Source organism: Piliocolobus tephrosceles, chromosome 17 (genome assembly GCF_002776525.5).
Source record: "Piliocolobus tephrosceles isolate RC106 chromosome 17, ASM277652v3, whole genome shotgun sequence".
Taxonomy (NCBI): Eukaryota; Metazoa; Chordata; class Mammalia; order Primates; family Cercopithecidae; genus Piliocolobus; species Piliocolobus tephrosceles.
The window spans coordinates 11,487,683-11,501,820 of NC_045450.1; the positions used below are offsets into that span (position 1 = coordinate 11,487,683).

General features: G+C 49.9%; 1 protein-coding gene across 1 annotated transcript in view; it reads right to left on the minus strand.

The window, feature by feature from the left end:
* Positions 1-14,138, minus strand: part of LOC111555239 — a 151,804-nt gene that overhangs the window by 125,725 nt on the left and 11,941 nt on the right. Inside the window, exons 7-8 of the mRNA XM_031934456.1 lie at positions 12,777-12,957; positions 6,731-6,870 (exon numbers count right to left, since the gene is read on the minus strand). Coding sequence (XP_031790316.1) covers positions 6,731-6,870; positions 12,777-12,957 — 321 coding nt within the window. The remainder of the gene's footprint in view (positions 1-6,730; positions 6,871-12,776; positions 12,958-14,138) is intronic.

The window sequence follows — 14,138 nt, forward strand, 5'->3', positions numbered from 1 at the left end:
CATGAGACACCCAGCGGTGTAGGAGATCCCCGAAGATCACCTCACCCGTCCCCTGCCTGCAAGCACAACCATGGGGAAAGCAGGAAGGACCGGCTACCTTCTCCCAAGGTGTCCTGAGACCCAGTGAGATGAAGCTCCAGGTCTGGCTTCTCCCTCACTTACACCCCCAGCCCCTATGAGCACACAGGCTGGCTCATTCTTCTTTAATTTAACAGGTATTTATTGAGCACCTACTATGTGCCTTGCATTGAACTCAGGATGTGGCAGTGAAAGAACAGGCATAGTGTCTGAATCTATAGCAGCTAATAAAAGCCCAATAAATGTTCATTATGATTATAATATAATTACTCTAATGAGTCTTAGCATATCTCAAATATTTACTGAGGTAGTAATCTTTTCCTATATAATATATATATACTTTTTTGGGTTTTTTTGAGACAGTCTCACTGTGTTGCCCAGGCTAGGGTACAGTGACACGATCTCGGCTCATTGCAACCTCCATCTCCTGTGTTCAGGCAATTCTCTGGCCTCAGCCTCCTAAGTAGCTGGGATTACAGGCACCTGTGACCATATCTGGCTAATTTTTTGTATTTTTAGTAGAGACGAGGTTTTCCTGTGTTAGCCAGGATGGTCTTGATCTCCTGACCTCATGATCTGCCCACCTCAGCCCCCTAAAGGGCTGGGATTACAGGCATGAACCACCACACCTGGACCACTTTTCTTTTTTTTTTTTTTTCTAAGAGACAGGGTCTCCTTCTGTCTCCCAGGATGGAATGCAGCAGCACAATCACTTCTTACTGCAGCCTCAACCTCCTGGGCTCAAGGGATCCTCCCACCTCAGCCTCCCGTGCAGCTGGGAATACAGGCACGCATCACCACGCTCAGCTAATTTTTTTGTATTTTTCATACAGATGAGGTTTCACCATGTTGCCCAGGCTGGTCTCAAACTCCTGGGCTCAAGTGATCCACCCACCTTGGCCTCCCCAAGTGCCAGGATTCCAGGCATAAGCCATTGTGCCCACCCTTTTCCAATACTTCTAATTTTAAAAAACGTAATTGTTTTATATAATTATTAACAGTGATGACTAATAAAGGGCATTATAGGGGGTGCAGAGGGCCCAAAACTCAAGCAATAAAGGACTGCACTCAGAGAACAGCCCCTGGGTTTAGGACACATTTAGTCTGGGAAACCTTGCTTTCTGGTACCCCTGTAGTCTCAGGCTGACTGCACTGGCCTGAACCCAAAGCCACAGAAAGAGCAACAAGGTAGGAGCCAAGCCAAGCCAGGTCCTGGCTTCCTGCAGGAAAGCCCCCATGCTTCCCCCAGGCTTGACCAGGGCCAGGTCTGAAGCCCCCTCCCACCCAGGGTGCCTCCGAGACTGGGACCTGCTTCCCTGACCCTGGGCCTCCCTGCTGTGCGTGGCTGTGACGGAATCCCTGCACACACAGCTCGATCTCAGCAAGATACAGCCTGCAACACAGACCCTAACTCGTCACTCGGCCCACCTGCCAACGTCTGCCTGCCAGAGTCCAGGCAGCCTTCCCAGACCGTGCCTTCTGTGGGCAGAGCCAGTGGCAACCCTCAGCTCTGTCTTTCCTTCCTCCGGCGGGACCCATGAGCCGGCCCCTGCTGCAGACTAACTGCCCCCATCGCAGCTGGCCCTGACCACTGGTAGCCTAAAAGACTCTATTGCCCAGTTTGGGTCTGCTATCCAAAAAAAATTTCAGTTCCAGGCCTGCTTCCTTCCTTCCTTCCTATTGGGCTCAGCCACATTTCCCTCTGGCTGGTGGCTGCCTTTCCCCGACTGCCCTTGGCACCCTGGGTTCGTAACACATATGCAGAGGGGCACCTGGGGATGGTGCCTGCCCGGGACTAGTCCTCCTGCTCTGGGCAAGCCTCTGGCCACAAGTGTTACCCTGAAAATGGGCCTTTCAGATCCAGGCACAACAGGAGGGATCATTAGTGGCTCATTCTCGTTTCCCTTCACTGGAAGAAGAAGAAGCTCAAAAGGAGAAAAGAGGGCAGATCTAGGCAGGCTACGGATGGAGGCAAAGAGTCCAAGGCTCCTGCCTAGAAATCAAGTCCGGGGCCTGGCGGTAGTTCACGCCTATAATCACAGGACTTTGGGAAGCCAAACAGGGTGGATCACCGGAAGTCAGGAGTTTGAGACCAGCATGGCCAACCTGTCTCTACTAAAAATACAAAAATTAGCCAGGCATGGTGTTGCATGCCTGTTAATCCCAGCTATTCAGGAGGCTGAGGCAAGAGAATCACTTGAACCAGGAGATGGAGTTTGTAGTTGCAGTGACCCGAGATCACGCCACTGCACTCTCCAGCCTGAGCAACAGAGTGAGATACTATCTCAAAAAAAAAAAAAAAAAAAACAGACAGACATGTAGGTCAGTAAGAAACCTGCCACTCCCATCACCACCAATAACACATGATAATAGTAATAAAGCTAGGTGCAATGGCTCACACCTGTAATTCTAGCACTTTGGGAGGTCGAGGCAGGCGGATCACTTGCGGTCAGGAGTTCGAGACCAGCCTGGCCAACATGGTGAAACCTCATCTCTATGAAAAATACAAAACTTAACTGGGCATGGTGGCGCGAGCCAGTAATTTCAGCTATTCAAGAGACTGAGACAGGAGAATCACTAACTCGGGAGGCAGAGGTTACAGTGAGCCACGATCGCACCACTGCACTGCAGCCTAGGTGACAAAGCAATACTGTCTCGAAAAAAAAATTGTAATAATAACTACGCCACTAGTTACTTAGCAAGGAGCCTTTACTACATTCCAGGCACTGGTCTAAGCTGACAGAGAAGGAAAGTGACATTCAAAAAGTGTTTGAGTCAGGTGCCGCTGGCTGCATGCTACTCAGTAGCAGAGCAGAGAGTTGAACCCAGGACACCAGCTCCTAAACTCACATTCTTAACCAGCATCCTATATGCAATGGCTTAAAAAAAAAAAAAAAAAAATCCTGATTTGTAGCGTTTGCCAATTCCCATGGTGTAAATACACCCACCATGGTCAATTTTAGGCAACCAACATGCAATTGCTAAGGACAGACCTGGGAAGAAATGCACCTTAGCATATCATACCATATTTCCACCATACAGTTACAACAAACATGACTAACCTCTAATGGAAAGACAATAGTAAAATGTAGTAAAATAACCAGGTAGTCGTGGTTTGGAGTACTTAATACCTTTGTTTCTAATATAATTATTTTTATTTGATTTTTAAATTTTTCTTTTCTTTTTTTTTTTTTTTTTTTTTTGAAGAGTCTCCCTCTGTCACCCAGGCTGGAGTGCAGTGGTGTGATCACAGCTCACTGTAGCCTCAACCTCCCAGGCTCAAGCCAACCTCCTGCCTCAGCTTCCCAAGTAGCCAGAACCACAGACATGTACCACCATGCTTGGCTTGTTTTTTGTAGAGATGGGCTCTTCCTATGTTGCCCAAGCTGGTCTCAAATCCTTGGGCTCAAGTGATCATCCATCTCAGCCTCCCAAAGTACTGGGATTACAGGTGTGAGCCATCACGCCCAGCCTATTTACTTGTTGATACACATTAGATGCACATATTTTCAGGGTACCCATGGAATAATTTGATACATTCATCTAATCAAATCAGAATAATTGCGATATCCATCACTGTAACTATTTATCTTTTCTTTACATTAGAAACGTTCATCCTGTAATCCCAGCACTTTGGGAGGCCAAGACGGGCGGATCACAAGGTCAGGAGATCAAGATCATCCTGGCTAACACGGTGAAACCCTGTCTCTACTAAAAAATACAAAAAATCAGCCAGGCGTGGTGGCAGGCACCTGTAGTCCCAGTCACTTAGGAGGCTGAGGCAGGATAATGGCATAAACCCGGGAGGCAGAGGTTGCAGTGAGCTGAGATCTTGCCACTGCACTCCAGCCCGGGCGACAGAGGAAGATTCTGTCTCAAAAAAAAAAAAAAAGGAAACATTCAAATTGTTCTTTTATAGCTATTTTTAAATGTAGCATTAATGTTAATTATAGTCATCATAAGAATCTATCGAGTGTTAGTCTGATTTCTATTCAAGTGTGTATTTTACCGATTACTCAGCTATGTTAATACAACTACTTATTTTGTTTTATTTTATTTTATTTTATTTATTTGAGGTGGAGTCTTGCTCTTGTTGCCCAGGCTGCAATGCAGTGGAGGGATCTCTGCTCACTGCAACCTCTGCCTCCTGGGTTCAAGTGATTCTTCTGTCTCAGCCTTCCAAGTAGCTGGGACTACAGGCTTCTGGCTAATTTTTGTATTTTGAGTAGAGATGGGGTTTCACCATGTTGACCAGGCTGGTCTTGAACTCCTGACCTCAGGTGATCTGCCTGCCTCAGCCTCCCAAAGTGCTGGGATTATAGGCATGAGCCACTGTGCCTGGCCACAACTTAATGTTTAAAACAGCAGTGTTTAACAACCAGTCTGCAGGACACCTGGCAATCTACTCACCCACTCTTGTGAGCCAGTCCTGTTCTGCCACTGTCCATGCCATTTCGTGACTGCTCACAGTCAGCCCTTAATAAACACCTGTAACTCGAGCTCCTTGTTCTCGGAACACCCAAGATTGGTGATTAGCCATGCCCTCTCCCAGGTATCTTTCCTGGCAGCCTGGAGTTGGCCCTGCTGGCTCCCTCTGTCTGTCCCCTTCCACCCCCAATGCACCCTTGCTTCCTCCTCCTTTGTTCCTTAGGGACGCCCTTGGCCATCCCACCGTCTGCCCCCCACATCGAAACTCCAGGGCCTCCCCACAGAGGGCCCGACTAGGGCGTTTGCTTTCTATTGAGCGCTGAGTCCTGGTTTTGTTACCGGACTGAAAAACAAACCTTGTCTCCCACCCAGCATCAGTGGGGAGGGGCAGAGGCATTTCAAGCCAAAGCTCGTGAGGTCTGTCCCCCTGGCAACCCAGGCAGGCCCTCAGCCCTCCCAGGGGCCCAGGAGCTGCTTGGTGTGCACCGATGTGTCCCTGCAAAGCCATTTCCAGCAACAGGGTCCTCAGCTTTTTACCTCTCAGCCCAGGGGACCTCCCCGGTGGCAGTAACTTCCTTTTCAGTCTGTAAGGAAAAGACAGCCACACAGTGTCCCCTGGAGCTAGCTCCGCCAGCATCCAGAAGTGGAGACCCAGGCCCACAGCCCTTGCCCTGAGCCACGCTTGCCAGGGGAAATGTCCAGTTAGGTGGTCAGGGGTGCTTTTAAGGCCAAAGAACGCAGTCCTGTCTTCCCATCAAGCTATGAGGTTCAGCAGTGCGACGGTTACAGCACAGGCCACAAAGCAGCAGTCCCCTACTGGTGACAACTGCACTCCCCAGGGCCATGTGGCTGCCACGGACTACAGGTGGGGATGATGATAACATCTAGTGAGGAGAGGCCACAGATGCTGCTAAACATCCCACATTGCACATGACAGCCTCCCCCACACCCCCGACAAAGAATGACCAAGCCCTGGGTGTCCACAGCACCCAGGGTAAGAAACCCTGCCTTGGGCCAGGCTGCCTGAGTTAACAGCCCAGCTCTATCACTTACTAGCAGTGTGGGTTTAAGCACATTTCCTAAACTCTTCAAGCTTCAGTTTGCTCATCTGTAAAATGGGCACAATGATATGAATATCACTGAGATGATTAAATTAGGTAACACAAGTGAGGCCCTGGAGCTTATTGTCTGACCATATACTAAGTGCTCAATTAAACTATAAAGCCTTGGCAGAGTGCAAGACCATCCTGGCTAACACGATGAAACCCTGTCTCTACTAAAAATACAAAAACAAAAAAAAATTAGCCAGGTGTGGTGGCGGGTGCCTGTAGTCCCAGCTACTCGGTAGGCTGAGTCAGGAGAATGGCGTGAACCTGGGAAGTGGAGCTTGTAGTGAGCCAAGATTGCACCACTGCACTCCAGCGTGGGGGACAGAGCAAGACTCTGAGTGAAAAAAAAAAAAAAATTGTAGAACATTGAATGGAGGCCCCCAAAATTATATGTCTATGTCCTAAGTCCTAGAACTTATAAATTTCCCTTATTTGGAAAAAGGATCTTTGCAGATGTAATTAAGTTAAGGATCTTGAGATAGGATTATCCTAGATTATCTGGGCGAGTCTTCAATCCAATGACACATCCCTTTCCTCCCCCAGCGACTGTACCACGCTAAACCATCTCTCTCATGCTTTGTATCTTACATGTGGGTTCAGGGCCCTCTCTCAAATAAGACAAGTGAGGAGGAGAATCTCATCATCACAGCTCAGCCTCAGGGCCTCAGATTCTTGATGATCACCAAGGAAGGAACTGGCCATAAGTGTCAAAGACACATCTGCCTCTTGACTTTAAACAGCCAGGAGTTTTAGAGGAGGCCTGGCCCATGTGCTTCTAACTTTGTTGTGGAAAGTCCTCCATGCTGAGGCTCACATGTGGCTAGGTCTGCGAGGTTAGACTGCGAGTCAGCAGGACTGTTGTGTGCTCCTAGACAGACAGAAAAGGCTTCCCCTCTGCCCACATCCAACCTGGACTGGGGCACTGGCTTGGCACACACCATCTATATTTCCTTGCTTTTGCAATGAGGCAGTTGTGCAGTGCACAACCTACCCACCCATACGTGACAGCCCTGACATTAAATATCTGAGAGGATGGGCCACGATATGGGCAGGAAGGTGTCCTAGGGACTCAGGGCCAAGAAAGACTCTGGCCTGGGGCTGGAGAAGCCACTTACCTCTAAGCTAGTGGTCTGAGCCAGGCACAGCCTCCTCACTAACGTGGCTGCGGTGGCCACCAGGGCCTGGGATGGTGTCTCCTCCCACTCATACAGCAGGCTGCTTGGGGTCATGTCTTCATCATCTCCAGCATCTGGATCTGAGATGAGAGGAGGTAGATAGGATGACCATATGGGGAAAGGCCAGAGTGAGCTAGAAAGCCCTCTGGGAGTTGCCCCCATCCCCACCAATGCTTCCTTCAGTATGTTTCAGGCAATAGGTAAGAGGGGTGTCTATGAGGGAAATCATGGCACCGTCCTTGCAAACAGCCTGAGATGGGAAGCACCTATGTACCCACCAGCGGGAGCTGTGCAAACTGTGGACCACTCACACCAGGGAACACTGAGTATCTTTTTTTTTTTCTTTTTTTGAGACGGAGTCTCCCTCTGTCTCCCAGGCTGGAGTGCAGGGGCATGATCTCGGCTCACTGCAAGCTCCGCCTCCCGGGTTCATGCCATTCTCCTGCCTCAGCCTCCTGAGTAGCTAGGACTACAGGCGCCTACCACCACGCCCGGCTAGTTTTTTGTATTTTTAGTAGAGACAGGGTTTCACCGTGTTAGCCAGGACGGTCTCTATCTCCTGACCTTGTGATCTGCCTGCCTCGGCCTCCCAAAGTGCTGGGATTACAGGCGCCCGCCACCACGCCTGGCTAATTTTTTTATATTTTTAGTAGAGACAGGGTCTCACCGTGGTAGCCAGGATGGTCTCAATCTCCTGACCTCGTGATCTGCCCACTTCAGCCGGGAAAGTGCTGGGATTGCACTCATGAGCCACTGCGCCCGGCCAACACTGAGTATCCTTTAACAGAAACAGGTCAACAGGACACGCCCTACCTTGGAAAGATCTCCAAGCCATGGAGTGACCAAGGCAAAATGCAGAACAGTGTATGGTTCAAAAATAAAAATAGACTGCTCTAACACAGGTACAGAGGCTCACGCCTGTAATCCCAGCACTTTGGGAGGCCAAAGCGGATGGATCGCCTGAGGTCAGGAGTTCGAGACCAGCCTGGCCAGCATGGTGAAACCTGTCTCTATTAAAAATACAAAAAATTAACTGGGCGTGGTGGCAGGTGCCTGTAGTCCCAGCTACATGGGAGGCTGAGGCAGGAGAATTGCTTGAACCTGGGAGGTGGAGGTTGTAGTGAACTGAGATCACACCACTACACTCCAGCCTGGGCCACAAGAGCGAGACTCTGTCTCAAAACAAAATAAAACAAAACACCAGACCACCCAAGAAGACACAGTCGCCTACGTATCTGTAAGTACACAGCATTTGTCTGGAAGAGTATACTGGAAGCAAGGAATGGTGTCAGCCTCTGGAGAGGGGACTCATTTTAACCGTGTCCTTTTGTACCATGTCACACATAACCTTGTCAAAACAATAAATCTTAATCTCTCTCATGCACTCAGTCCTGTGACTGCTTCCTAATAATGATGGGTGACAGCAGAAACTGTCCTCTGCTCTGCACACAGCCATGGTGTTAACCTTTCCTGAGCCCCGCTTGCACCCCCATACCTCAGCCAAAGACCTACCCTTGAATCCACAATCCACACCTCCCTCAGCTTCAACGCTCCTTGGCAAAGGCGTGTGCCTTCTAGATGCTGTCCACCACCACCTGGCTGCCTGCAGGCCTGGGCACCCACCCTCACAGTGTGTCTGGCTCCACACAGCTGCACACATTCATCCATCTAATCCTCAGACCTCTCCTTAGCCCCCAGGTGCCTGGGACACACAGAGGTCCCTCCTGCCCCAGGGCCTTTGCACTTCCCGTTCCTCCCTGAATGTTCTTTCCTGCATCTTCCCCAAGCTGATCTTGTCTTATCCTTCAGCAAAATCATTACTTCCTCAGAGGCCCTCTTACCCACCACCCCCACTAAACCGCCGCCCCGTCTAAGTCACTGGCTGTCATGCAGCTATTTAACTTCTTTCCTGACCCGGATCACAGTCTCAAGCCACCCTGACCGGTTTTTTCCCATCAGTGGCTTCCCCCTCCCAGGAGGGTGTCAGTCTCAGTGTGACAGGAATGGAGTTGACCATGATCACAGCCCTGTCCCCAGAGCCCCAGCAGCACTTAGCACCAACAGGTGCTCAGATAAGCATTTGGGGTAAGCATGAATGAAAACACACTCCTGAGGACCGGCCAACAATCTGCAAACCTAAGGAGAATTCTCCCATGACAGCTGGGAACAGATGACTCCAACCCAGGGAGAAGGACGGGCACAAGTCAGGGCCGTCTGAGCCCAGCGCAGAACTTCAAGGAGGGATAAAGGCTCATTTCTGAGTGTGCCTTTGGGATCAGGCCCTAAAGAATGGGGCCAGGAGGATGTGAACTGGTGTTCATAGATGCCACATGTCAGGTGCTTAGCTAAAGGCAATGATTTTCTTTTTTTTTTCAGAAGGGGTCTCACTCTGTCACCCAGGCTGGAGTACAGTGACGCGATCACAGCTCACTGCAGCCTTGACCTTCTGGGCTCGGGTGATCCTCCCACTTCAGACTCCCAAGCAGCTAGAATTACAGACACACACCACCATGCCTGACTAATTTTTTGTATTTTTCACAGTGACGGGGTTTCATCATGTTGCCAGACTGGTCTTGAACTCCTGGAGTCAAGCAGTCTGCTCCCTTTGGCCTCCCAAGGTGCTGGGATTATAGGCTTGAGCCACTGTGCCCAGCTGACCATTTTCTGTAACTTTCCCCATAACCTATGGGGTAAGGGGGGTAAGGGGTGACCTACCTATATATTTACAGCTAAGGAAACCGAGGCACAGAGAGAAGCTATCAGCCCAAGTCACACAACATAGAGTCAATTTGAATCCAGTTCTGACTCCAAAAGCCTCCTGGGAATGACAGTGAAAATATGAAAAAACTCCTCCATACCATAGAATATTATTCAGCAATGAAAAAGAAAGATTTCCAATTCATGCCACAACATGCATGAACCTTAAACACTGTGCTGAGTGAAGAAGTTAGACACAAAAGGGCACACTTTATGACCCCATTTATATGAAATTCCAGAACAGGAAAATCAGAGGAAGAAAGTAGTTGACTGGCTGCCAGGGTCTGGGAACATGAGGGCTCATGAGCACAAGGTTTCTTTTTAGGGTGATGACAATGTTCTAAAGTTGATTAAGGTGGACCACAGTGTCTGACAACTGTAATCCCAGCACTGTGGGAGACTTCAGCAGGAAGATCACTTGCAACCAGGAGTTTGCAACCAGCCTGGGCAACACAGCGAGACCCTCTTTCTACACAAAAAGTTTAAAAAATTAGCCAGGCATGGTGGTGCACAGCTGTACTGGGGAGGCTGAGGCTGCGGGAATCCCTTGAGCCGGAGAGGTCGAGGCACCATTGCATTCCAGCCTGGGCGACAGAGCAAGATTGTCTCTTTAAAAAACTAAGTTGAAGGCCGGGTGCAATGGCTCAAGCCTGTAATCCCAGCACTTTGGGAGGCCGAGACGGGCGGATCACGAGGTCAGGAGATCGAGACCATCCTGGCTAACACGGTGAAACCCCGTCTCTACTAAAAAAAAAACACAAAAAACTAGCCAGGCGAGGTGGCGGGCGCCTGTAGTCCCAGCTACTCGGGAGGCTGAGGCAGGAGAATGGCGTAAACCCGGGAGGTTGAGCTTGCAGTGAGCTGAGATCCGGCCACTGCACTCCAGCCTGGGCGACAGAGTGAGACTCCGTTTCAAAAAAAAAAAAAAACTAAGTTGAAGACTGGGCATGATGGCTCACATCTGTAATCCTAGCACTCTGGGAGGCCAAGGTGGGCAGATCACCTGAAGTCAGGAGTTTGAGCCCACTAGTGGAAAAACCCCATCACTACTAAAAACACAAAATTAGCTGCGCATGGTGGCAGGTGCCTGTAATCCCAGCTACTCAGGAGGCTAAAGCAGGAGAATTGCTTGAGCCCAGGAGGAGGAGGTTGCAGTGAGTTGAGATCACGCTACTGCACTCCAGCCTGGGCAACAGAGCCCGACTCCATCTCAAAATAATAATAATAATAATAAAGGGGCCTCGCATGGTGGCTCACACCTCTAATGCCAGCAATTTGGGAGGCCGAGGCAGATGGATCAGACACCTGAGGTCAGGAGTTTGAGACCAGTCTGGCCGACATGGGGAAACCCTATCTCTACTAAAAATACAAAAATTAGCCGGGCATGGTGATACACACCTGTAATCCCAGCTACTTGGAGGCTGAGGCGGGAGCACTGCATGATCCTGGGAGAGGAGGTTGCAGTGAGCTGAGATCACGCCACTGCACTCCAGCCTGGGTGACAAAGCAAGCCTCCATTTCAAAATATAAAATAAAATAGTAATAAAATTGATAGTGGTGATGATGGATGTACAACTCTGAATATACTAGAAACCAGTGAACTGTACACTTTAAATGCTGAATTGTATGGTATGTGAATTCTGTCTTAATAAAGCTGTTAAAAAGGAGGAAAAAAAAAAGAAATCTCATCCAACTGGGGATGCCCCCAGGCACAGCTAGTTTCTGCAGCTGAGGGTCGATGTGCAGGGAGGGCAGACCAAGCTGGGATCCTAGAAGGCGTCCTGTGGTGCAGAGTGAAGCCAGGAAAATGCCAAAGTCCCATCTAGAGGGTTCTCTCCCAGGGGGTGCTGGGAGCCTGCCCACCAAGGCAAACACAATTACCAGCCAGGGCTGCGGAACACACAGCAGGGGTCCAAGTCCCAGCCCTGCCTCTCACTGACTGAGTGACCTTGGACAAGTCATTTGACCTCTTTGAGTCGCAGGTCACTTATCCGAAAAATTTAATTGGTGGGGCACAACGGCTCACACCTGTAATCCCAGCACTTTGGGAGGCCAAGGTGGAAGGATAATTTGAGCCCAGAAGTTTGAGACCAGCCTGGTTTGTGAAACCCCATCTCTACAAAAACAAACAAACAAACAAATGAAAATTAGCCAGGCTTGGTGCTATGTGCCTGCAGTCCCAGCTACTTGGGGGACTGAGGTGGGAGGATCACCTGACCCTGGGGAGTCTGAGACTACTCTGAGTCCTGATCAGACCACAGCTGTCTAGCCTGGGCAACAGAACGAGATTGTGTCTCAAAATAAATAAATAAGTAATTTATTTATTTATTGAGATGGAGTCTTACTCTGTGACCCAGGCTAGAGTGCAGTGGCATGATCTTGGCTCATTGTAACCTCCGCCTCCCGGGTTCAAGCAATTCTCTGGCCTCAGTCTCCCGAGTACCTGGGATCACAGGTGCCCACCACCACTTCCAGCTAATTTTTGGATTTTTATTAGAGACAGAGTTTCTGTATGTTGGCCAGGCTGGTCTCGAAACTCCAGAAATCAAGTTATCCGCCTACCTCGGCCTCCCAAAGTGCTGGGAGCCACTGCACCCAGCCAAAATTTTTATTTAAATTTAACTAATAACAGTACCTTCCTAATGGGGTTTTGATGAGAATTAAATTAAATACACATAAAGCACTCAGCACAGCCACTGGCCCACAGTAAATCCTTCCAAAATCTCAGCAGTGAGAATAACCATTCTTATTTCATTGTTCAGGAAGATAACTGGTTTCCAAACATGGAAAAGGAATCCTCCCCCCAGACACAGGCCTCGCTTGTTTCATTCTGTGCAAAATTGTAGGAGGGCACCAAGTCCCAGGTAATGTTATGTGTTAGCAGGAACTTTCTGGAAAATCAGAAAACCTGGGTCAGTTTGCCCCTAAAATGGGCAGACTGAGGGGTCGCTGAATTTAAGGTTGAGAAACAGAAGATTCCATCTTCACCAAGGACATCCCAGGGAAAAGGGACTCAACCAAGCCAGGGCCATTTGATCTGAGCCAGCAGAAAGAGCCTGGAGAACCTTCTAGAAGTGGCTAACTCTCCTGATGACGACCATTTTCAGAAATAGGTCAGAGGTGTCCAGGCCGGGACAGAGGGATGGAGCCTGGGCCTGCTTGGGTCCCTCTGGCCAGACCACCCTCACACCATGGTCAGGGGATGGCCACCAGGGAAGGCTGAGATCACCTGTGCCCGCTGGATCTTGGGGCATCTCGTGCAGCAGGCTGAGTGAGGAGAGGGTCCGCATCTGCACAGCGCTCGCCTTTGCAGACAGTGGCCCTGCAGTGTCCAGCTCTGTGCAGGCGGCCTCCCGTAGCACGCCGGCCCGGAAGCTCTGGACGCAGGTCAGGCGGGAAGTCAGGCCGGGCTGCAGACCAAGAGGGGAAGAGACAGCTCAGGTCAGGATCTAGCCATCCACAAGACCCAGCTGCAACCAAGGGGAGGAGGAATGAGGGCCCCCCATCAGAGCCACAGGCCCCACCCCTCTCTCAGCAAGGCTAGGGAGGAGATGCTGACGGCTGCATCCCAGCGTCACCCACCCCTGGCTCGCCTGGGTTGTGGCAACAGCAGCCCAAGCAAAGGCAGATGGGAGGTGACAAGGACGAGGGGAAGCAAGAAAGTCTAGCAGACAGTGACACCCAGGAGAGGAGTGATGAATGTTTTCAGTACGAAGACATTCAAATCAGCAGAGGCCCACCTCCACCTCCCAGATGCTGAGACTTTTGATAGTAAGTCAACATGAACAATGATCACTTCTCATCCTCCTGCAGATGTTTGGTATTTACAAAGCGCTTGCCTCTTCAGGGAGCTGGAGACAGAGGTGTAGAGGAGGGCTTGGGGAAAAGGACAGAGGGGCGGGTGCGGTGGCTCGTTCCCATAGTTCCAGCACTTGGGGAAGCCAAGGTGGCAAGAATGCTTGAGCTCAGGAGTTCAAGATCAGCCTAGGCAACATAGCAAGACATCATCTCTACTAAGAATAAAATAAAATAAAAAAATTAACCAGGAAAGGTGGTATAGTCCCACCAGGTGTAGTCCCAGCTACTTGGGAGGCTGAGGCAGGAGGATCGATTGAGCTCAGGAGTTCAAGATCAGCCTGGGCAACATAGCAAGACACCATCTCTACTAAAAATAAAAATAAAAAAATTAACCAGGAGAAGTGCCTTGTGCCTGTAGTCCCAGCTACACTCGAGAGGCTGAGACAGGAGGATCACTTGAGGCCAGGAGTTGAAGGCTGCACTGAACCATGATCACAGCACTACACTCCAGCCTGAGTGACACAGTGGGATTCTGTCTCTAAGGAAATAGATACATACATACACACATACATACACACATACATAAAATAAAATTTCTTGAAGGAAAGAGGAGAGGGGAGGGAAGGAGAAGGGAGAAGAGGAGGTAAAGGAAGGAGGACCAAGAAGAGAAGGAATTGGCAGAGAGGACAGGAAGAGCTGAGGAGGGAGGAGAGGAGGAGGGAGGAGGGAGGAGAGGAGTAGAGAGGGAGGAGGAGGGAGGAGGAGGGAGGGGGGAGGAGGGAGGAGGGAGGAG